This window comes from Aphis gossypii, chromosome 1, assembly GCF_020184175.1.
Source record: "Aphis gossypii isolate Hap1 chromosome 1, ASM2018417v2, whole genome shotgun sequence".
Classification (NCBI taxonomy): domain Eukaryota; kingdom Metazoa; phylum Arthropoda; class Insecta; order Hemiptera; family Aphididae; genus Aphis; species Aphis gossypii.
Genome location: NC_065530.1, coordinates 44,875,224 through 44,901,366, shown reverse-complemented (window position 1 = coordinate 44,901,366; position 26,143 = coordinate 44,875,224). Strand labels below are relative to the sequence as shown.

The 26,143-nt window shown below is 29.6% G+C and overlaps 1 protein-coding gene across 3 annotated transcripts in view; it reads left to right on the top strand.

Moving 5' to 3' along the window:
* LOC114130175 (protein prickle-like) overlaps nucleotides 1-26,143 on the top strand; it is a 163,635-nt gene that overhangs the window by 115,856 nt on the left and 21,636 nt on the right. For all 3 annotated transcript variants that reach the window (XM_050198868.1, XM_050198869.1, XM_027995080.2), the window contains 2 exons: nucleotides 1,749-2,259; nucleotides 16,954-17,196. In XM_050198868.1, coding sequence (XP_050054825.1) covers nucleotides 1,749-2,259; nucleotides 16,954-17,196 — 754 coding nt within the window. The remainder of the gene's footprint in view (nucleotides 1-1,748; nucleotides 2,260-16,953; nucleotides 17,197-26,143) is intronic.

Below are 26,143 nucleotides of genomic sequence, written 5' to 3'. Positions count from 1 at the left end.
ATAACATATTTTTTCTAACACATTTCTCGGCATCAAGTATTTTATAAATAGCTTTAAGAAACGTTTTTTAAACCGTAATTTTATTTGCCAATTAAATGTTTTGTAAATTATATTTATACATTAAAACGAGTTTTCTCCGCACGAGACAGCTTCGTATAATTTTATTTTATGCGTATAAACAGTAAAATCTTTATTTATGAACACGCTTTTATAATGGACAATTTTTAACTCTATGCTTTAAATAGTTATAGGTAGTGATATTTTATTATTATTAACTTATCAATATCATAAACACTGTTTTTATCACTAGATAAATCGTGTAGTAAATTATAAAACCGTATAACGTATGGTATTAAATTATGTACCGTAATATTTGAGTTTTTGTATTATTATTTTGAGTTCATATCGAACATAGGTAGAACGATTCATTTAAAGTAACGATTAAATATTTGAAATATTACCGAACACTGGATTTCACAGATTCGAAAAGAAATGAAAAAAAAAATTACATTTTTTCTGACTACCAATATTTTTCCGTCAAAAATATCAATATTACATACTTTACATTATTGCGTACAGTATTCATATAGAGGCCCGTCGCAAATAATACGAAAGGTTTTTCTGTATGAAAAAAAATTATATATAAAAATTCTGTATTCCATAATATTTTATACAGCCTCAGCCTACAGCGCATAGATGCATATATATATATATATAACATAATAATATGTGTGTACGAACTGCGGTCATAGGTAATCTTTTTAATACTCTAATTTAACATCAAAAATACACTCTCTGTGTTTGTGTGTGTGTACGTGCGTGCGTATGTGGATATGTATAATATTCAATAAATATTACTGCTTCGTATCCCGATCAAATATTAATATATAATATATATATATATAATGTATATATTTATACATAATATCAAAACGTAAAACCATATATTGCTGGGCAACGGATCTCACGAAATTGTATATCTACCAAAGGGTGTATAATATTATCCGCCGGGTTAATATTCAAGACGTGAGTGATGACTGCAACGACGACTTTGATTATTATAATCGTAATATTGTGATTATGATGATGATGATGATGATGATGATGATGGTGATGGCGATGATGATGATTATTATTATAATAATGTAATAAATTGGGATAACCGTCAGTGTCGCCAACTCTGCTGCGAAAATGACGTACCTATTACATTATAATATAATCCTAATTCATAAATAAACGTTCCATATATCATTTTTTTTTTTTTATTGCATATACCTAAATATTATACCTGCTACCGTATCGTATATATTTTATGTCTCGCCTCATAAACAAAATGATTGTCCATTCACTCTGGTGAACCATGATTGGAGAAATACTTGATTGTTTTTTTTATAATCTTCTGCTTGCTTTAAAAAAATACTTATATTGTCTTTATTATCAAATGTAATATTACATAGGTGTCGGAAAAATGTAGTTTGTATATCACTAGATACAGTTTGAGACTCAAATGTTTGGTATCTAAAAATTGAAATGTATAGCATGGCTCTGCACTGTAGAAATAGTGATAATATCATTATGTATATAATAAGCATAGTTTAAAATAGAACTCAGTACTGTTTTACGTTTCACAAACATTTAGGTATATATTATATTACTCTACATTTTAACGTTTTTATTTTATATTTTAACTTTAGGTATAAAAGTCTTGAAATATTTATTTATTTTTGGAATTTCACGTTGTTTTTCAGACAAGTTTGCCGGAACTGCAACTGTCCGCGAGACGACCACAGCAGTGGCGGCAACCACAACAGCGACCACTACCGACAACAGTTAAAGGTCGCCGAAACGGCCTCGTGCGGAGGAAGTGGTGCCTCGGCGATAATGTCGTCGTCGGTGGCGGCGGCAGCGGTGACCGGCGTCAAGCGGGGCACGCCCCCGCCACCATTGCCGCCTTTGCCAACGGGCCCACCGGGTTACGATCAAGCGATCGGTGGTTACGAGAAACTGCTGGCCGCCACAGTAGCCGTGGGTGCGTCAGCCACGTCCACAGCGTCAGTGGCCACAGCCACCGGTCGCAAAGACCCGTCGGCGATCGCTGCGCACCATCACCACCACCACCATCCGCACCACTCGCATGCGGCGGTGACGGCCACGGCGGGTGGAGGCGATCCGCAACAGCGACACTCACACTCCGACGACGATTCCGGGTGTGCGCTGGAAGAGTACACGTGGGTGCCCGCCGGACTCAGACCAGATCAGGTTAGTACCTATATATGTTTTATTATATCATTATAAAACACCTAATTATTATTAATAATATCAAAAGAAAAAATCGGATTCGGCTCTTTTATACCCGTCAAGATGCCCACAATATAATATAATATATTACGCTACCTATATAGTTATTATGCACATTCTTTCGGACTTGACGCGCAAAACCTGTTTTTTGTTTTGTTTTTGTGATCTCTTTCGTAAATCGGTTTTAATTCATATTACGTATACCTAATAGTGAGTTTTGATATTTTCGAATAGACGGCACAGCAAAATCGAAAACGATATACGAGTTTAACTTTAATGAGTCATATTTCCCGACCCTGTCAAGACGTCTTTTAGACGTAAATATAGCGGTAAGTATCAAAAGTCGGACACGAAGTCATTTTCGTTACGTTTCGATCAATAGTATTCAAATAATAATTATTTGTTCACACCTATTTTATATGTCAAAAGCTGTACTTTGTTACAATCCGAAGTACCTTTACATACTATTTCTGTGTATTATATAGTAATTCAGGCTACTTAGTGTTTGGTCGCAATTGTTTTGTCTATCGTTGGCTATACGAGCGAAAAATAAATAAAACAAATGATTACAACGCGAACGACGAAAAATCCATTAAACGACTAAATTTTGCGTCCGTTGATAATATTATTCATGGCATGTATTATATACACCAACTGTATAGGAACTATACCTACGCGTACGACATCAAAATATATCACATTGCGCGTATATTACTGCATGTCCAATGGCATCGCCGTTTAACAATACTTCAAACAAATTTCGTTGCCGCCGCGACTGTCAACTGCACAACTTTTCCGTCAGATGGAATAATAATAATACAATCCAACCCACGACGCGTGCGCGCGTGTTTATATATATTATAGCCGCTGTGTATAATGCGCCGGATTGCGTATATAGTCCTTTGATCTGTACCGTCAGCCGAACCGCATTTTCTAGTCTCTGTTTGCCAAAATAACCGTGCAAAATGTTTTGTTCCGTCGTTTTGGTGTACGCGGTTAATTATCGTGTACACGCCAACGCATCCGAATATAAATGATGATGAAACGGATTTTGTGGTGGTTAGATGGTGATTCGCCAGCATGCTCATCCCCTTTTTTTCTTCAATAATTGCAATTGTTATTCAAAATCTGATATTTGGAAATTTTAAATTTAGGTATTTAAAGATCCACACGTCTTAAAGTTCTTGTTGTTTTTTTTGTACCACTTAAGAAGTATCTTATGGAATTTCAAATATTTATTTTTCAAATGATAACCCTCTTTTCCACTCCTATTCTTCCTATTGTAAATCATTTAGTGAATAATTTTTCTGAAAACGTTGATGTATCTGATTCAAAATTCGAATGTGTAGTTTTCAAGTTATTTAACTTTTTGTGTTAGGTAAAAATGGTCTATGATCATGCATTCGGAAGAAATTGTGATAGGTAACTTAAAAGGTTATAAACAATAAACATATCCGGCAGAATAAATATGCCGTCGGAGTAATATTTTTGGCGCATTAGACTTTCAAAACAAAAACTCATAACAATAATAATTAAGCACATAAATGTGTTTCAAACAGAATAATTGAAACTCAATGTTTTGATGACTTAATAAACAACAACTGTTTTAATTTAATTAATACTTACCTCTTAGTGCTATTCTTTAGTATACTTCCCTCTTACCCCACAGTACTATTATTTTACATTATGTTACTTGTTAATTATATTATAAATACTGCAGGATAGCATTATAACTTATAAGTTAGTATTTAATTCAAGTTGTAAGAAGAATACGAATGATCTATATACAATCACGTGATTCAATAATAATGTAAATTTTGTTAACTGTTATACCATACTGTTAATTTTGAAAATATAATATATAATATTCCTGCTTTGAACAAAAAAGGGAAACATTTTATGAAATCTTATTGTAAAATATTCATAAAAACTAATTATAATATTGACGACGCATTTTGCATTAATTTTAAATAAGCTTTTATCAAAACATTAAACTACACGTAGATATAAGTATACATATTATTCAGTAATCTACTGATTTTTAATTGTTTTCTAAACAAACTGCAATGTCGTAGTATAATGTATATTTATTATTATTGATTATTTTATCATAAATCACTTAATAGCTTAGAAAATACAAGTAAATTAAAATCTTTTTTTTAATTTTTAGACATAATTAATAATCTTATAACTATAAAAAAATATAAAGTAGCGTATGTTTTTAGACGTTGAGTAAAATGAATTTAAAAATATTGTTTATTACGTAAAAGATCTAAAACGAATACAAATCTTTCCATGTGTTATACATTTTCATTATATACAAGGTTAAAATTCCATATCGAAATCATGTTAGCCATAAGATCCTACCAAATGCACACATTTTCCGCTTCTGTACAGTCAGACAGCCAACAATATAATGATAACGGGTATTATCGGGTCGTAGCAGTTAATTACCCTTTTTATAATCACTTTTCGCGGTCAAACCGCCCGTTTGAGCATCGCTGCGGCCGGTATCTTAATAAAATCTTGAGCACTCGTCGGGGGGGTAGCGAAATACCGACAACGATAGTTCGCCCTGCTCTTAAAGGAATTATATAAAATACAAGACCTATTTACTTTAATGGACGACAATGTCCTCTCCGGGACATTCCGCCCGACAACGGCGGCGGCAGGGAAACCGTCGCGTTACGTGATACGTCATTAGGCACGACAAATAACGGTCGTACAGTCGTCGAGGTTTGTTGTGTTTCCTCCAAAAACACACACAAACTCACATACACCCACACATATACACACACGTCGTAGATGCTCTATTATATGGTCCACAGCAGCGGCGGATCTATAGATCTTCGCGCGTTTCAGCGAAACCCGCAACGACTGTGAGAGAGGAAAGAAAAAACGTATTATGTACAAGCCACCTCACCCTGGCAAACGTATTTATCCGTCTCTCTCTCTCTCACACTCACACGCACACACACACTCTTTTTTTTCCTTTTTATTTCGGTCCGTTTGTTGCGAGACGCGAGCGGCTCTCTGGGGACACCGCTCTACCGCAGCTTTCTCGCGGTCTAACGGACAAAGAGCATGTCGTCCCGAGTTCATTTGCAATACGGAGGAAGGGAACATGGAACATAAACTTTACCAGAAAAATATTCGTTTTTTGCTAGCGTAATGAAGTCGTCACGGAATACAAAACTGTCCTACGGTGGTGCGCAGAGAACTATAATAGTATACATTTGTATTATGCAATACTATATTTATAGTAGATCATAATACAGTGAATTCTCTTTGTAGCGATTTTGTTTTACAACAAATCTCTCTATATTATGTTAATATTACTCAATAATGGTTGGTTTGCTTTATAACCCAAATTTACATTAGATCATTCTTTATAACGAATTAGTTACTCTCATTAACAAAACAATATTTTACATTTATTAACACAAAAACTAATGTGATTTATGTGTTTTTAATAAATAATATTACAATATTACACGTATTATCATAGATGTAGTACATTAACATTAAATCAGTGAATGTGGCAAGTAAAAAAAAAACTTTGTGCGTAGATCAAAAAATGGATTTAATACGTGTGACAGAAAAAGTTGAAAATAAGAATGATTTCGAGAGACGTTTTAGATTAAGCTCGTCGGTCGTAGCTACTGTATAAAATCGAAAAAAGTTTTTGTAAAACAATAAGGATACTAACATTAAAGACTGTGACCGGACAAATTTCATTCATTTTTGAATACTTCACAAAAACTCTATAATGAAAGAAATCTCGTGGTTCCTTAACATTCGTTTTCACTGTATATTATACTTCCATATTATTACCTACGCAGCAGTATAGGTAAGTACGTAATTGAGCGTATAATATCATATTATATAACATAACGAGCTAGGATAAAACAAGCCGACGGACCGGCATAAATCTCGATATAATTTCAAACTAAAACGGTTAAGGTCGGTGCTTTCCGGTGGTACTTTTGAGCGTTTGCAGCGGACTAAATTAGCTATTATTGTAGCCAGTCAACCCAAGTTCAATCATATTGTACAGCATATCTTATAACATTCACTATTAAGCAACATCGTTATTATTCTTAAAAAATGCACCTGGTGTTTAAAACACGTCAATAACCACGCTGTTGAGTGTCGTATATGTACATACTATTTAGTTACTCGGATATCCATTCTCGTTCTGTTACACACTATATATATGTGTGACCCGTTATAATAACACAAAACGATTGATATATTATTTTTCCGTTCTTTGTTTTTTTATTATTATTATTATTATTATTTTTTTTTTTTTGATATCTCCGACCACCCGGTCTAAATCGTCGCAGTGTTATGTGTAGCCGAAGGGGAAATGCGTTGTTAACCGACCAATTAGTGGTTGGCTCCGACCGGCGCGGCGGTGAGCACACACAACGCATTCCTCCGTCAGAGCGACTACGGTATACTTATATAAACCATATAATATTATATATTATTCTATTGAATGTTCCTCAAAATAAAATCCCGATGGAATGAGGTAAAAAATTTAGTTTGCTTACCTATATATATATATGTATGTATATGTGTGTGTGTATATATATTTATTACTTGCGTGTTTTCGATTAACGTTTCGAATCGTTAAAATCTCATAAATCAATTTCAAACCTATAGTAACCGTTTGATTAGTTTTTAAATACACGTAGTTTCTGATCGATAGATCTTTTTTTTTTTTTAATTGAGACCTGCGACTTCTATACTGTTTGTGGCGATACCATAGCTATTTTGTGTTACGTATTGCCTTATAAGTAGGTATGCATTAACATTGTAATTTTTTTAATATTAAAATAGTTGCATATACGTAGGTACTTAATCATACCCATTGGCCATTATTAATTATTATTATCTTTTATATAATAATAGTACGTCCAAATATTATACTTAACTTCACAACAGTAAAACGTTTACATTTTAAATATTGTTAAACAACAATCATATACGCTATACAGATATGCAAATTTCATTGAAGCGTTTGAAAGGTACCTCTATATAATATATTGAAAAGTTTCGTTTGAAAATGTAAATAGTTTCAAACGCTTGAGATAAATATTTTCGTAAGGAAAGCGCTGCTGCTGGTTATTCGCTTTATGACTGCATTGTAAAAAGTCAAGGTATGCTAATGAGTTTTGTCGAAAGACACCTACTAAAGAATAGTTCGCTTAAGCTACCCGGTAAAAATATTCGCGGTGCATTGTTATACTATCTAGACAACGCCGATGATCAAACGGCTGATTTTACCGTCTTTGTCAAAATAACAAATAAAAAAAATACTTGTGTCTGTAAAATATAGGTACATCTACCGTACTGTTTGAATTAAAATAAAACTATTTATATTCAAATTAATACTCTCCAGAATGTGATTATACTCGTATAATGCATTTGAATGATAGACGTATAGTGCTTTGTAATTGCTGAATTATGTTTTGTACAGACAACGAAAAATTGATGTACCTATACAATTAACGACAAAGTTTCCTCATCGTCTTATTTTAATTGTGAACACATAATGACATGTATACATATGCTTAAACTATACTGTATTATATATGATACCATTATAAGTATATATATTTAACAACTATTAATTATTAGTAATTCACATAAAAACAGTTATGCTGTCTGTTAAAAAAACTACGAGAACACAACGTTGAATCGTTGTACTATACACCTTCCTTTTCACTATTAATAACTCCTTACTTATACAATAACCATATCTTTTCAAGTTTTGTATTCACGACGAGGAAAATAACCGAGTTTAAGGTAAAAACCTAACCTATCCAACGAAGATTCAACAAAATTATACTCCATTTCTCTTCACGTCCTTTATTGTATAAACGCTCGCCATCGCATATGTAAATGTTTTTGTTGGTCTTTCATATGGGGTTTTTTCACGTATCTTTATACAACTATTTGATACCAAACGGAAAGGAAAGAAGGGAAAAAAACATTTTTCTTTCTTTGTGGCGGTCGCTGTGTTGTTTGTGAGACTATAATATGTCTATATATATATATACATACATATATATATATTATACGTAAGTATATATTATATAAATATATACGATGGCACACAGTATTTGTCCATATACATACGATGCATTATTACGCCACGGATAAGAGGGGAGGGATGGTTGGACAGTGTACGTGTATGTGTGAGTGAACTGGGTGAAGGATGCTCGCATCGTAGCTGCAGGTTCTTGTCTGTGGTTTTCCTTAAGCCTTAGCCCAGTGTCTATGTATATATAGTCGTCTTTTTACTGCGTCCGTAATGAAAAAAAAATAATAAAATAAAATCTCTGCTGGCTCTCGAGAAACGTTCTTTACAATTCGCGGTTTCATCTCAGCATCCCTTCTTAGCTCTATTTTTTATACACACACACACACACACACACACACATATATATATATATATAAGAGTACGTCATTTTTATTATGTGTAGACGTTATGTCTATATATGTACATCTCGTCTGCGATAAACACAACATATAAACTAGAAATATTCAAAAGGATAAAAACATATTCGTATTTTCGTCGCATCGTCATAGTCGTCGTTGAGACAAATCGTATCAAATATGTAAGACAGGTCAGCGGTTCTTCTTCAATTCAATGACTACTTAAGACACAATTTCCAAACTGCGACTAGTCGTTTGTCACAACTATTATAAGACTGTTCCATAACAAGGCAGTCATCGCGGATAGAAGCTGAGATCGCAGCTTGAAAATATCAAATAACTAAGGGTCCACACTTAACCTAACCCTAACCTTACAACTAATTTGTAAGAGACCGGTAAAGTGGATAGTGTAGACTGGCTCTAATGGATTTCAGTATATATATCTACTATATTATGTTGTACTGTCGTAATTTTTAAGTTCAAGTTGAAAAAAAAATATCAATAATTAATAATGTACAAAAAAGCTTGCTTCTATAAGAGACTTCCGCTGTGCGTTGACACAATACACATAATTCTAAAAGTAACTTGATAAAAGGTGTACAAAAGTGCCAAATTTTCGTCATAATGGCTTTGACGAAAACTGAAAAAATCCTCCAACAATATTAATTTATAATTTTTGGGTGTGTCATTTCAACGGTGACTTTTTTCTAAAAAATGATTGAATTTTAAATCGAATATTACGCAAGTACTTTTAATTATGAACAAAAAATGAAAACAGTAACGTAAAAATTAATATAGGTTTATTTATTTTGTTTTGTACTATAAAATATATAAATTTGTTTTTAAAATATTTTAGCGCATTAACAATGTTTAAAACTAACATTTTAATAATTCGACGAAATATACTTTAATAAAACAATGCGTTAACGTCTGAATATTGCAGTTTGATTACGAGTTTAATTAAAAATCAAGAGCATTTGTTACATACAAATGTGTTTTCCAAATTAATTTTTGTTATCGTCATGCATATCCGTTCATCATGACGTCAAATATGAAATAATAACACTATTTCATAATATTACCCTAACATTTTTTTTAACTTAAATGAATCTAACATATTATACATTCCTAACGCTACCTATTATATTCATGATACACTATCGGTTGCTCGTTGCAGAATTCTTTAGGGCGGGAAAATAAAAATACAAAATCACTTTTACACGGTAATAATATTATAAAAAATAAAATATAAGAATTGCACTCGAACAGCAAACGTTAAACGTAAATGTATACACATTATCGTGGGTGTTAATCGCAGTTTCATTATTATATACATTATACTTACACCATGTTAGTATATAATACTATAGTGTTAAGTTACTGATTAGGTAAGGTTAAGTTTCATAATAATAATCACGTCCTGTATATTTTCTACAGGTATTGGGATTTGTTGTAGTAGCATTTAACATATCATTATTATTATTATATAGGTAGGTAGGTATATGGTCGTATCATATCGTAATATAATTTTTTACCACTAATAAAGAAATTTAGACATTATTAAATATAGATAGTCTATGATCACTATAACTGTTTTTCGTGGGTATTGAATATTGATATTATGGGCCAATAGTTATTAGATGCTCTGTGCACTTCGTTGCCCGTACTTAAATCGCTATAACTTCAGAGACTTAGTTATTAAGTAAAACTTTTCAAATATTTTAAGCTATTCAAATATTAAATTCTTATTTTTAATAATATAGTATCTTAGCATCAGTATGGTTATCATTTATAAATTACAAGCTGTCCGTAGAAAATGCATCCATGTTAAATTTGGTTGTCTAATGCTATCATTTAACATTAGGTTTGTGGATAAATAATATTTTTGATTTTCTAATTTGATTTGCAGATTATATTTCCAATTTAAGTGTATTATTAACTTTTTATAGCTACCCCGCCCTGTGTTATCTGTGCAAATGGTTTTGACCATTTAAAAGCAACATTAAAAAAAAAAGTTATTATTGTATTGGCTCTGGTGGCCGAAATTAGGCTAAATATTTTTTTTAAATTTTCATCGATTTTCTAATATTTCTTTGTAAACTATATTATTAATTTTTATGATCAGGAGCATTATAGATGTATAAATTGTTTTTTGAGCTTATATGAGAACAAGCAACATCGCAGTTATTTTCGTAAACTTTATTGCACATTAAAATTAAGCCTCTTACGTGGTTAAAACTTTGTTCAATCTATTATTTATATTTATCGTTCAAAGATTACACGACGTTCTTTTTATACCTTTATGTGGGTATTTACGAATTAGTTCCAAAATTAATAACTTGATTTTTAATTAACTTATAGTAACAGAAATTTCTGGTAAATTGTTAATTTTTTTTTAATATATTTTTATAATCATTATTCAAAAACTAACTAAAAAAACATTTAAATTTTACAATATTGACAATTTTTCTAACTGTAATTAACTCAACTTCACCAGGGAAAAAACGTTTACATTTTTTGTATTAAATTGAAATGTTATTTACTAGACAGATGGCGCCATTGATAAATTCATATTTTATTGCTCAATATTTCGTGGGCGTAATTGGGGCAATAAAAATATGATGGAACCTTACTGTTCCATTTAAAAAACCATAATACTATGATGGTTCCCAAGATCGTTGAAATCTAGGATTCACACATGTGTTATTTAAGATATATTCATGTCAAAATTTCAAAGTGCCTAATTTCAGTACCACGCTATCGGGTCCAATTATGAATCTAAAGCATCTAGGGAATTAATCAAACATTCACACACAAAGAAGATTTAAATATAAAAAAATACAAAATATTCGAAGACTTGTCGACATGTGTATACATGTGTAAGACACGAGTGCGTGTTTTTGTCTTCACCTTTCACGTTTAAAAATTTTACCCGTAAACGAGATCTGACTTGCATTCGACATATCCGGATGATGGTAATAATAATAATAACAACGCGTACACGATATCGTCATATATACGTCCTAATATTATGTTATAATAATATATTTTATATATATATATAGACTGCTACAAGTCTGCTACGACTTATCCGGTGTTGCTATACCTTTTTTACAGCATCAACGGTTCATCGGCGTCTGAACCACGCACGCTACCCAGCGGGCTAACCCTCTCCCCATTACTACAACATTTACACGACTTCTCTATATTATACATTAACATTAATCATGCGCAGTAATTATCGTTTGGATATATGTATGTGTAGAAATAATATATAATATAATATAATATTATATTATATTATGTATATAGGAAAACGTGTTGGGATCTGCAGTGTGGTTCCTTAAACTACTCTAGTGCATATTATTATATTATTCCTACGTATACGCCCATGCGGGAGATGTATCGCTCTCCCCTCGCGGGCGTTTGATTATAACGTATTTTAAAATAATATGTACACCTGGTATAATATTTTTGTAATATATAAAAAGAAAAAAGGTTTATTCTCTATTTTTCCTTCAATGTTACGAGCACTCGCCGGCCAGTTTAAATCTGTGTCTACTGTTTGGATAGGTATGCGCTATGTTACTTCTGCAGTATACCTACCTACTAATTGTGTTAGAGACGCATTAAATCATACACTCGTCAAACTCTACAAACTGTTAACTTTAGACTTTAGTCCAAACAATGCAACTGTGTTACAACTTACTTTCAACAGACTTATTAAATAAGACACTCGAAACAGCCCGCGAAGATTTCGATCCTGGATGAACGTTCGAGATATTTTTGAAAATTGTAGAAAATAAAAATAAAATTTCTAAAAAACCGTTCTCGTATCTTTGGCAGTTTTTAAGACATTTCCGAGATGATTTCTTTCCACATCACTTTTAGATGGAAAATAATAATATAATATGTATATTATTATATATCATTATTAAACCATTTACATGTACCTATTATAATATATCACATGTACACTTCAATATATAATATACATATACTTATTATATATAAGTTTAACACGGTGAAGTGAATTTATTTACCTACACGCTATACATTACATTATGCGTGTTTTCGACGGACTCGTGTCAATTCCCAGGGCGATTTATCATTTCCCCCTCCCCCGTCCAAAACCAAACCCCATTACCACCATCAATTCGCACCAATATCTATAGGTTTGCACGCAATCGCGATTCTGCACGTCAGTTTTCCAGTCATGTCGTCCTTTATCGCCGTCTGTACAAATATACAGGGTGATTTACTAAACATGCTCATCTCCTTTTTTCTTCAATAAGCAGTTAATCAAAATTTGATTTCTGGAATTTTTTAGTATATTTTAAGATAATGTTTTTAAACTATTAAGATTTTTTTGTATTACCTAAGGAGTGTCCTGTAGAGATAAGAATTTATAATTTGAAATGAAAACTTCCCTTTTCTTCCGTATATCATGTAGCGTATAATTTTTCTAAAAATGTTGACGTATTAAATAAAAATTCTAACGAGTAGTTTTTGAGTTATTTAACTTTAGAGTGCTAAAGAATATTACTATATTATGTTCATAATAATGGTTTTCGAAGATGAGGAATGAGAATGTTATGGTAACTTAAAAATAATCCAAGTATAATAAAATAATATTAGATTACATCTGTTTTATATTTTTTCAAAACCATTTTTAAATACTTTTTGTTCTTAACTTAAACATTTTATCGTTTAAATTACATGGAAATTATCAAAAATAAGAGTTATTATCACTGCGAAATTCCATAAATAGTAAAAAAAAAAAAATTTCATTAATTTCAAAATAATATGGTGGTCATTTTTAAGTGTATTTTAAAATTTTAAAAATCAGAATTTGACTAAATTTATTTTTAAAGGAAGAATATTGGGGATGAGCATGAAGTAAATCACCCTGTACATTATATATATAAATATATATATATATATACTTACATATATAAACCACAGTGACATCGAGGTCCTGTATATATTATATACACAGTATAATATATTATTATTGCGCAGCGAATATCATTTGTCGCACGTCCGATCGGCAGGACTCCATGCGCACAGCGTTAATATATAGCACGCGCCTGCCGATACATACAACTATAGGTATGCCGACGCCCGGACAAACGTCCATAAATTACCGTCCGAGTAATTACGACGTCCCATTGTTATTAACAAACGCGTCGTCTACCACGAGCGACACATTATTATATAATACATTATACATTATAGGTATTATATATTATTATTATTGTACAAACGCACTCCACCGCCTCATAGATATAGGCAATGTAGCTAGGACAGGTAGGTATATCCTTATTCCGTGTCCGTCGAAACAGATTAGTTTGAATCGCACTGTCGCGTCGACAATTATTATTGTTTACCAGTATTTATATCATATTATTGTAACGCCGTGTCTTACGTAAATCCAGCGAGTCCTTTGATTTCTATTCAAATGATGTTGTTACGCCACCATAAGATACGTCCCATGCGGCGAAATACAAACTTTGATTTCGTCAAATACGGCGTAGTACCGTACAGTCTTATCTAGCGCGGTAACTAATTAAAAGACTAGGGAAACAAAATAATGTATTTATTAACATCGAAACCATAATCTAATTATTTGTGTTGTAATAAGTTTTAAAATTAATTTGTTGGTTTAAAAAAAATCATAGGTTCCATTACAGTTCAATAATATGAAGTACATATAATATTATACCGCTATTCCTATCTATGGAAACGTACGCAGTCGCTTTTTTCTTACCGCACTGCGCAATCAATGACCATAATATTTAACTAGAATATAATACTATACTATATGTATTTAATCGACATTAAGATACACCTGATACTGTGTGTTGCATGTAATATAATGATGTCTCATAAATAAGTAACGCGTTTTCAAATGTATTTACTTTTAGATTGAACCACACAATAAACCGTGTATATACCGGTTGGTTAATTAATTCCAATATTAATGTAGAGGTATAAACCTTGATATTATAGGATCAAATTAATATTATAATTATAATTAAAAACGTCAAATGACGCGCAAGATGTAAATCGTTTACTATAGTGACGTGTGGTGTGTATAATAGTTATGCACATCCCTCCGAATTGATACAATTTCTCAGAGCGGACGAGAAAATTACGTATGCTAGACATTCTTACATCCTTATGTGCGCAGGTGGAAATTAGAAAACTTCTACTGCGATAAACATAATATACAATATATTACATAATCTTATATAATAATGTATACGCGTTATTAGGATTTTGTTTTTTATTTTTATCTCAACCATTTCGGGTTCGTATCGTCTCTCAGACAATTCATAAACGTGAGCGGAATAATATTGTCGTCTTTATTATTACAATTTTGTTTTTCTTTCCAAGTATATTATATTAAAATTTACTTATATTAAGCAAGTATTACCTGAATATCTTTTTATGTATAAATCAATGTGCATAAAACCAAACTATATTGTCACAGTGATGATTAATGATAATCGTATTCAAAACGATCACTGTTTAATAACAACGCTCGCACGTCGTTCGTTCAAATTAATAAAACATCCTAAACAAATCACGCCCACCTGTTGATCGAATCGGAAACCGTATACAACGATAGCTCTGGAGGCTAGTAATGAAATCCCGATAAACCTTTGCATAATATACACTCTTGAGTTAATCATAAATTTATTAGTGTGAATTAATCGAGTTAAATGTGTTTATATATGTATATTATAATGTTGGCGAGAATTTTTACAGTTAATTGGACATCTCTGAAGGCTGTTATTTTTAGACAATAATTTATAACATATACTTGGCTCTAGGTATATAAAGTACGCGTTCTTCGAGATCAATAATTCGATTTAAACCCACCGATTCTTAATGTACTTGAACAATTATTGTAACGATGGAATTTTATTGCAACCTATATAGTATATACTTTATAATATAATATACATGTGGGTTAGGCCCACTACGTCGTACTCGGTTTACGCAATGCGAATGAAATGTTTAATCATAAATTATTGTTGTGCATTTTTGAAACGTGCTCCTGAAAATACATTCGTCCTTTCGCGGTCCCGAATAATTCAACACATTTTTATGATTTCATTGCATTAATAATAATTCATTTAGTTATGCGTAAATGTACAAGTATATAAAATAAATATTAATATATATATATTATATTTGTTTTCAAATATATTTAGGATATTTAATTAATGCGCATTTGGATTCCGAATACCAAAAAGTGCCCGAAATTTAATTAAACGCCCCTTACAAAAGTGTAGAGTAGAGTAAAAATTTAGACCAAATATAATATTTTGCAACCCATTTGTGATTGGTTAAGAATGTAAGCGTCAAACATTTCGGAGCATTTTTTTTTCATTTTACTCTTACTTAGTACATTTAAAAATATACATTTGTCAACAACCCAAAAGTAAATAGGGAAACTAAATAAATAAACGTGCTGTACATATGCATATGCATACGTTGTTATCTGAGGTACTCGTCCGTTAAAAAAAAAATTCTATCTCGTTTTTTTATTTCAGTCATATTTATTGTTGACGAAAAATATGATAAACAATGACAAACATTACTTGTTGTAAAATTGAAAATCAATGTTTTTATATATCGTCGTGGGCACACACAATAAATTGCGGACATTTTACCTTTTTCGTAATACAATTGTGGACGATGATGACCCAAAAAATGATTTCATTTTTTTACACCGAAACAATACGATTAACGATAATTTTGAATACGACTTTATAAAAAGTATACTTGCTATTAAATCATAAAAATCAATAATATTATAATGATCGCGTTTAATAATTTTTAAAATTGAATTGAATTACAAATAAAATAAAAATATAATATATTAATTATAAGTGTAAATTCATTAAACCATGGGTAAAAAAAATAGATCTACAATAAACAATAGAACAGGTATGAAAATATATTTAGTGAAATCCGTTTACTCACCGCGATGTTCTCAATAAACACCAAGTATATTAATATATTACAATGTAGGGTATTCAATGTTTTTCTTTTTTATCATTTTTGTTCTTTTTATAATAATAATAAAATATATAGTCTTAATAATCCTGAATGTTTGAAAAGTCTAATTAATTTAATTTTCTGTTTGATTTGCAAAACGCTAATGATTTGTTTTATTTTCATCTGTTCTTCTAGGTGCACTTATTCTTTTCGGGCGTACCCGAAGACAAAGTGCCATACCTGAACTCGGCGGGTGAGCGGTACCGGGTAAGGCAGCTCCTACAGCAGTTGCCTCCACACGATAATGAGGTGCGGTATTGTCGAGGACTATCGGATGAAGAACGCAAAGAGCTGAGACTATTCAGCGCGCAGAGGAAACGTGACGCTCTGGGACGTGGCGTGGCCAAGCAGCTGGTCGCTGATGTACCTTGTGCGAATGTAAGTCGAACACGATACATTATGTATATTTTATTTATAGAGCAATTGGTATTTAATAACTGCAACTGCGATAATTTTCTAAGTAAACATTTATTTTATATAAAAACAAAAAGATAATAGCAGATTAAGAAAAGTGAAAATCTTTGAAACTAGACACTTACAATGTAGGAAAAGTTAAACGCATAAAAATAAACAAGTTAGAAAAGCTAACTCTTCTGCAGCAGACATGCTATATTCCCAGTTTCTAAACTTATTTTAGTATAACGCAACAAACTTTAATTCTACGTACAATTTAAAAAGAATTTAGATAATCGCTTTACATTTTAATAACTATGTTTTAATATTTCCTATTATAGATCTATGTCAAGCACTTATATTTTGATATTCTATAACATCACTGGTAGTATGAAGTTACTTTGAATAAACCGTTATTATATTATTTATTTATTTTCAACTTAAGTATTAAAATATTTATATTAATAAGACCTAGTTAAATGTATTTCTAATTTATTGTTAAAAATACTAATAGTAATAATAAAATGAAAAAAAAAATAATAACAATCTTAACTTTGGAAGTGGTAACTAACAGGCGGACACAACAGCCAACAGGGATATAAAGTGATCTAAATTTATGCTTTGAAACCTAAAACCAAACATTTTTTTTTCTTAATCTATTTAAAATATTAGTATAACCGTGGAGATAAACTGGTAACCTGGTATACATCATAACATATATTAATTTTATATTACATATTATTATAGTACTATAATATAGGTGTATAAGAAATATATTATTTTCATTTTTCTAGGCGTATAGTTTCCGCAACTCGTTTGTAAAACGATCGTTTTGTATGTAGGTATATACTATGTATGTATGTAACGCACGTGCTAACAGATTTTTAAACTCAAGTAATATAATATATCACTGAGGTGGTTGCCGCAATTGTAGTGATAGGACACATGATATAAACGAAAAACTTGTTAAAATATAAAACTGCATACCTATCCATTTTGCTGCACACGGTGAGTATATCATATTATATAGGTACAAAGGTACACTGCACACTACACCGGTGTACGTCATATATGGTTATATCAACTCGTATTATAATATTAAAACTATGTATATGATACCAATACTCTGTGTAATGAATAGGCAATATTATTTTGAGTTACCTAACTGCTATGTAATATTACCGCTACATATATATTATTTAACTAAAAAATGATAACCTAATTAGGTACCTTTTACTAATGGCGATTCCGATTGAAGCTAATTTTTAAATGTTTGTTTTATTCACCGATAAATAGCAATCTTTGTGTACAAAAGTTATAACAAAACGTATCACTTTAACTTTTTTATAGACAAATATTTTTAAATTACAATACAATACGGTTAGTATAAATTATCATTAAAATAAGTCGTTAGTAAACAATTTTAAAATGAAAATTATTCAAATACATAGAAAACAAGTTGACTTAAGTACCTAGTCTGATAAAATATTATATTAACTCATTGTAAACAATCCTTAAAAGTTATTATAATAATATGAAGTTTTTATAAATAAAACATTTATCACAAAAATAATATTGTTATCGTCTATTATTTTAGAGACTACTTTTCAACAACTCATAACTAACTTCTTACAATAATTCATTTACGTATCTATGGCTACACTATTTTAACATACGGGGTCTCAAAATTATTGTACACTGCACTCGCGCTCATGTGATTTTATACAATGCTCTCTCCTCCTGGAATTTTATGATGGATACCTACTATTGATTAATATTTTATACACCGTATAAAAAACAAAGTAATAATAATCGTACTGTTAAAAATATAATTTATGTATAGCCAGTTTATAGCATCTATTATAAAAAAATTATGATCTTGTAAATAATGAATTTTAAATATTTTTAAGAATCCTATCTTCTCATAACATTATAAGAGATAGGAATAAAATATCATATTAAAAACAAACACCCATTAAATAATTTTCCACCCTAGAAAACTTAACACTGCACTGATTTTATAAAATAAATAACATTTTCGTTCCTTTTTGTAGTAGGTACCTAAGACATTTATACGAAAATTATTAAAACAATTTAATATAATTACAATGATAATAATACTACTATTAAGCAACATCGAATAAAAATAGGTAATGAGTAAAATATAAGACGTGGAAAATATTTTGAAAATTAAATTATATAAAAAAAATTTCCATTCTAAATAACTGGAGAAGAATTCAAGTATCTACAACTTATACTTTTTTAATACTAACAAGTATTTAAATTCGTTTGAGTATTAGTCGTTATCGTTACACGATTTCGTAAAAATTTAAAATTCAAACATTTATAATATTTTTTCCTATAATGACGTTCAAGTTTTCTTTATAGTTATTCGAAGAAAAACTTATAGAAAACTTTTGACATATTTCGTAAAAAAATTAACTTTAAATGCTTATAAAAAAAAATTTGTGATTAACGTTTTTTGATTTTTTTTCTTTAACTTCAATAAGAACAACTTATAAGAAACCTTGTATTAAATTTTTTTGGACATCCAATATTTTATCGACATTTCAAAAAAAATACTTAAAATAATCGAAAATTTCAATTGTCTATATAATAGCTCAAAAATGGTAGAATATTATGAATATTTAACTGTGTATAGATAACGCTAATATAAACATTTGGTAAAAATTCCAAGTATTTACATTGATTCGTTTTTAGTTACAACAATATCAAAAATCGATTTTGTCGAAAACTGGTCTTGTGAAAAAAAATTCCCGTTTTCCGCATTTTTTTATGGGTTTTCTCAACGATTTTGAAAACTGTTTAAAGTCTCTTACCTTTGACTTCTATATTGCGCCAAATATATTCAATTTGCTACCGAAAACCACCCCTAAAGTTTAAATTGAAGCATTATTTGTACAAGTTATCGTATATACAAACACAAAAAAAACACACACCAATGTAAAACTAATACATTCATCACTCTATTCAGAACCTAAAAGATATAATGTAACCTCTAAAATATTAAATGTGTATTAATGATTCAATATATTATTTTTATTATAGGCCATCCACGTAAATTATGAGATATATTACATTATACTTGTTTTTAATATTACTATTAACAGTTTAATCATTTTTTGTTGTAGGTATATTTCAATTTCTTGGATGTGGGTTAGATGTGTTACTCGTATTAACATTTTTCTAAAAAATACATTTTAAAAATGTTCAATTAATAATATGTACATACTACAAATGTTTTGAATTGTTATAAACAATCATTTACAATAAATTAAATAACTCATATAAATTATATTAAATTTATCTTTTTTATAAAATATACCAATAACATATATCTTACCAACATTTTATAGTAGCTAAAAGTGTTATTGACTATTGTTAAAATAGTAGGATGATTCTTCATTTGAATCAATGTTGCACAAGTAGTCATAAGTAACATTAAAAGCTGTAAAATATAAAATATGTTTATTTCATTCATTTAACTATGATTATAATACAATATTATTTTAGTATCTTTAATCGCCCTAATACACATCATATCATCTTGAATACACTTACCGATACAACTAGATTCAAATTTATATTGAAAAAGCCAAATGCCGTTATTTCATCCATTCCAGAAACAGATATTTGATTCATAAACAATTTGATCTTATATTGATATTAGAAATTTAAAATAATTATTAAAATCGAACACTAATAATGTAATAAATTATAATATGATTTAAAATTTCAGTAGTCTTTACCAATATGAATGTAGTCAAGGGCTTAATTTATTTCAGTTATTCTTTAAAAAAGCATACATTTATTGTATCAATTTTAATGTAATTTTAAACGGTGCACGGCCGTACGGTAGAGTTGTAGCAGTTAGTATAAAACACAGGTAAAATGTAGAAATGTTTCAATAAAAATGAAAAGAAATTTAACCAAGAAAATTTTTTAGATAATATATTAAAACTGTAGGAAATATAAATCATAAAAATAATAACCTTTAATTAAAAATTAGGAAAATATTTATACTGTAAAATAAAAGATACAAAAATTAATGTTTAAGAATCTAACAGTTAATTTTGTAAGATTATGAGGTTTCCTAAAGTCTAACAAGTCAAACATAAATGTAAAAAAGTAGAGGTAAGTCAAAAGTACTTCTTTAAATTACGTTTTTACGTATAATTGTAAATAAATATTACTGTAAAATTATAAATTCTTATTTCCTACACGTTTAAAATTGAATAAACAAAAAACATATTTACACAAATATATTTTACTTGTGTTTTTACTTCAGTCGGTAACTTTGAAATCTGGGTTAGTCGTAAATATGATATAATTTTTTTTTTCTGAAAACATTTAAAATATATTAATACACTTGAAATATAAATATAATAAATATATTATATTTTATATTCATACACACAATATAATTTTTTTATAGGTGGTATTGTGCAGTGGGAAAAAACACTATTTAATTTAAATTAATAATTATTAATGATTACATAATAAATAGCCCATATATATATTTGAAACTTATAAATGTAATAAATAAAAATTATTTGAGTTTATTAGTTCTTTAGCTAAAATTGTTAACACATAATTAGAAAGATACTTAATGTTTTGTTACTATTTAAAAATTATATATATTTAATTTTATCACCAATCTCTTTATTTTTTTCAAAGCTCAAGATGATAATTGCGAATTTAGTCGAAGCTTATATATTTATTACACACCACTGTTAAATGGTGCAGTGACATAGTATCCTACCAATATTATCATCTAACTTTTTGGACGTGTACAAAAACATGTGATGAGGTGGTTCAAAAGTGTAACTTCTTACAAATAATTGTAAGTGAAAATTTAAGTACATAGATGGAACTATAGGCTTTAATTATTTTTTGAAGGTTGAAAATGTTTAATTATTTTTATGAAAATGTAGAAAAATCTTTCGCGTATTTTTACGTTATGTATCTGATAAATTTTTGGAGGATAGAAAATTAGGTTTATCTACTATTGGCGTCCATGGACCAGGGTGTATATTGTTTATTAACATTTAGTTTCTAATAATATTATTTTATTTTACTTTTTCATTTATCCACGATGCAGCAACGATGATGGACATCATAAACAATATGAGTTGAATATTAAAAATGTGTACTGGAGTATGAGTTATTATAAGCTCAGTAATACTAGCTTTTGAATTAAATTCATGATTTATCATTAAATAAAGTAAATATATCATATCAATAAAACTGAATACAAAATAGCCTAAGAGCAATGGACCATAACTTAAACTGAATGTTTTTAATAATTGAGATAGTTCAGCGTGTAACAACCTAATTTTTTCCATCAAGATAACTATTTCAAAAGTTGATAAATTATTGGGAATGGAGTTTAATATAATAGGTAGGCCTTTCCAATAGTCATTTAATATTTGATATCTATAATCAAAGTTAATAAGATAAAAACACGTTGAAATAACAACTATAAAATCTAAAATGTACGGTACACCAAATATATGTATTATTACAGTTAAAATTGAATATGGTGGAAGTACATACAAACGATATACTTCAAACCCAAGAAAATATATGAATAATGAGGTTAAAATTTTGACCCAAAACTGTTTACTCGATAAGTGATGATTAACCGCTGGTGGAAGTTGTATTTTTTGTTTTTCGTCATATTTTATGATACCATTTATCATTCTAAATAAAAAAAAAAGTAAAAAAATAATAGAAGTGAATTTTTAAAATATTGCAAATCGTATGTGTTGTTATCTTACTCAATTATCCTTTTTTCTGATACTCTTGCTAAAATTAATACAGTCCAAAATTTTAATAGGCGGAATTGTCTTATATAATAAATCCCATTTGTATGAATAGAATAGGTACATATTATCAAAACAAACATCCGCATGAATTCGAGAAAAAAATAATAAAGTGATGAATCTAAATTTCGTGTTAATAAACCATCAGAATTCATCGTATATGAAATGTTCATTAAACCCATAAGCTTGCTTAAAACCAAAATATACTTCAAAATAGATTTAAACATTGTGGTCATTTCGCGAGCTGGTGCGTTTGACGTTTACGTATTCTAATGGAACACTAATTTATTTAGTACGTTTCTTACCGAAATGTTAAAATTAAAATAATAATAAGGGTGTTGTTGACAATATTTGGCACAGTCAAAAACTTGATAAAATTATTATTTATTCAAACACTATTTTACATCCATCGACGTAATTTTGAAAAGTAAACATTAATATTGTACTATTTATTTTCTAAATGTTTGTGGATTTTATGTTTGTGTATTTTAAATTTAAATAAATAAATTTGTACATTTTTTTTTATATTTCCCCACGCAATACTTAGGTGTTATATTTATGGGATATCACCAAAAATGCTGAATAATAGTAACAATTCGAAACATATGGTTTTAAATTACACCTTTTATTATAATTTTAAACTTAGTAGATAAAATGAATGCTTGAAATATTATTTTCATGAAAATACTTAACATAGATAGATACATCATTATATTAAATCATTCTTGAAGATCTCTCAAAAGTCACGTTCTTTTAGTTGAGTTACTATTTTTATCCATAGACAATATTCTCGTATAGTTTTTTTGCAATATAAATTTTTTAATTTCAAATTCTATTTTTACTATGCATAGGCATAAAGTAAGTGTTCAAAAGAACCTAATTCTATAACTAGGTATAGTGTTCTTTTGTCTATTTCGTATATACATATATAATACAAACAAGATTATCCATTTAACTTAAGATACTTATTATATCAAAAACTATTAACGGTTGTTTTTTATTACAATTTAAAAATATGTAAAAGAAATATTTTCAAAAACACTAGTATTTCCTGGAATAATGAATGTCTATATACGTTAAATGAATTATGTTTTTTTTCCGTATTCTATGAAACTTTTTCACGGTCGTAGTTCCTCGTGCTGCACCTATAGTAAGGTTATCTGGTAAATACTGTTTTCTAAATAGTATATACTCGTATAATATTATATAATATATAAAAATAAGTCTACGCTTACGCGCACGTTATTTAATCCACTAACCAATTCGATTGATACAATTTTCGATTTTTCTATTCACGTCAGCCGTTAAGTTGACGAGGGTTCTCGAATAGCAGTTTTATTTCTTTAAAACGTATATATTAACATCGGTATTATTATATTATATTATATCATTTATATCCACTTGCTCTGATTCGAAATTTAGAACATCACGTCTGCCATACATTTACACGTTTCGTATATTATGATGACGTGTGGATGTAAAACGACGAAGGCGATTGTTATTTTTGTTTCGTCAGGAAAAAAAAATCGCCAAATTGCGTTTCATTTTATTATTTACTTTCGAAATCCGTGTACTCTCCTTAGGTACCCATGTTTTGGAAAAAAAATAATAAAGCTGTTGTGTACACTGCATGCGTTGCACTACGGAATATTTCATCGCACAATACGGCAGTGGTATATATAACAATGTTTCGTGGATCAAATTAATAATAATAAATATCATTATTATTGTTATTGGCTTAATTTGGACAAAATTAAAATTTTAAAACGCACATTCGTGGTCAATCTCGACATACATTATAGTATTATATTTATTCACCTAACTCACCCGTGAACGGCACTCGAGCTGAGTTAAATGCTGTGTGTATATAATAATGACTGCTGCAGGATATACTCGTATAATGACGAACGAAACAAATGTATTCCATTTGTTTCACTCTCCTGACATTCGTGTACAAACAAAAAAAAAATAAAAATAAAAATCAACTAGAAAAAAACCCGAGTTCTCTCGTTAGAGAGTAATTTTTACACTACGAGTCGACGATTTATCGTGTAGATGGAAAAACGAACGACAGAAACCCGAAAACCGACGCCCTTGGCCGCCATACGCACTCGACTTTGGGTTGTTGCTCGATAACCGAGGCACAGAGTCGTGCGTACTATATACTCGTATATAATTGCTAAACAAACTCGGTAATTTCGACAGTTTTCGCTACACAAGTGGAATACGGCGGGGTGTCTGATAGATGGGTTGTTATCTTTCAACAGCACTTGGCGTCAATGGATTTATTGCTGTATTTATATATATTATAATAATATGTATAGGCGTTTTAAAGGGTGCATGCACAACACACACATATTTCTTTCTATCTCTGTCTCTGTCTCTCTCTCCCTTGTAAAATCGCTCCAGTCGCCGCCGTTTAACGACAAGTCACATGTGCGGTGCGCGCTGAGGAACAATAATTATATCCCGCGGTCGCTATAGTTTAAAGTGTTTTTAACGCGAGATTTATGACAGTGGTATTGTCAGGGAGAAAGAGAAGCTAAGCCAACCAGCCCTTTATCGTTATTATTGTTTAACTGCTGATAAAGCCAGTTATAATAATATACTTTATATACTTTAGTTCTTTAAAAATATTCCCAAGCACCTTCAACCTCCCCAAAAAATGTCCTTGAAGCTTGAAGAATATTATTGTTTATTATAGTTTGTAACATTTAAACGACTTGATTTAAATGATTTGATTTGATTTTTTCATGAATTATTTTTTCCTTTGGCCTATATTTCTAGATTCGATGATTTTCATGTTTAACTCAGACCGTTAATCTCATAAATCAAATTGTTTTATTTTTTGAAATGTTTACATTAAATAAAAAGTTACCCATTTCGGATTTGTTTTCACAATAAACCAAGTTTGATCATTTATTAGTTGTATTTAAACTTTAAAGTGTATCTAAAGATACTATCTATTATTATTTGTTACATAGTTAATAATATTTATGATTAAGGAAACAAAAATATTTAAAACCTTCATAATAATAGTATGTGTATCTTCTATCTATATCAACTTCAATTAAATCATAACTAGG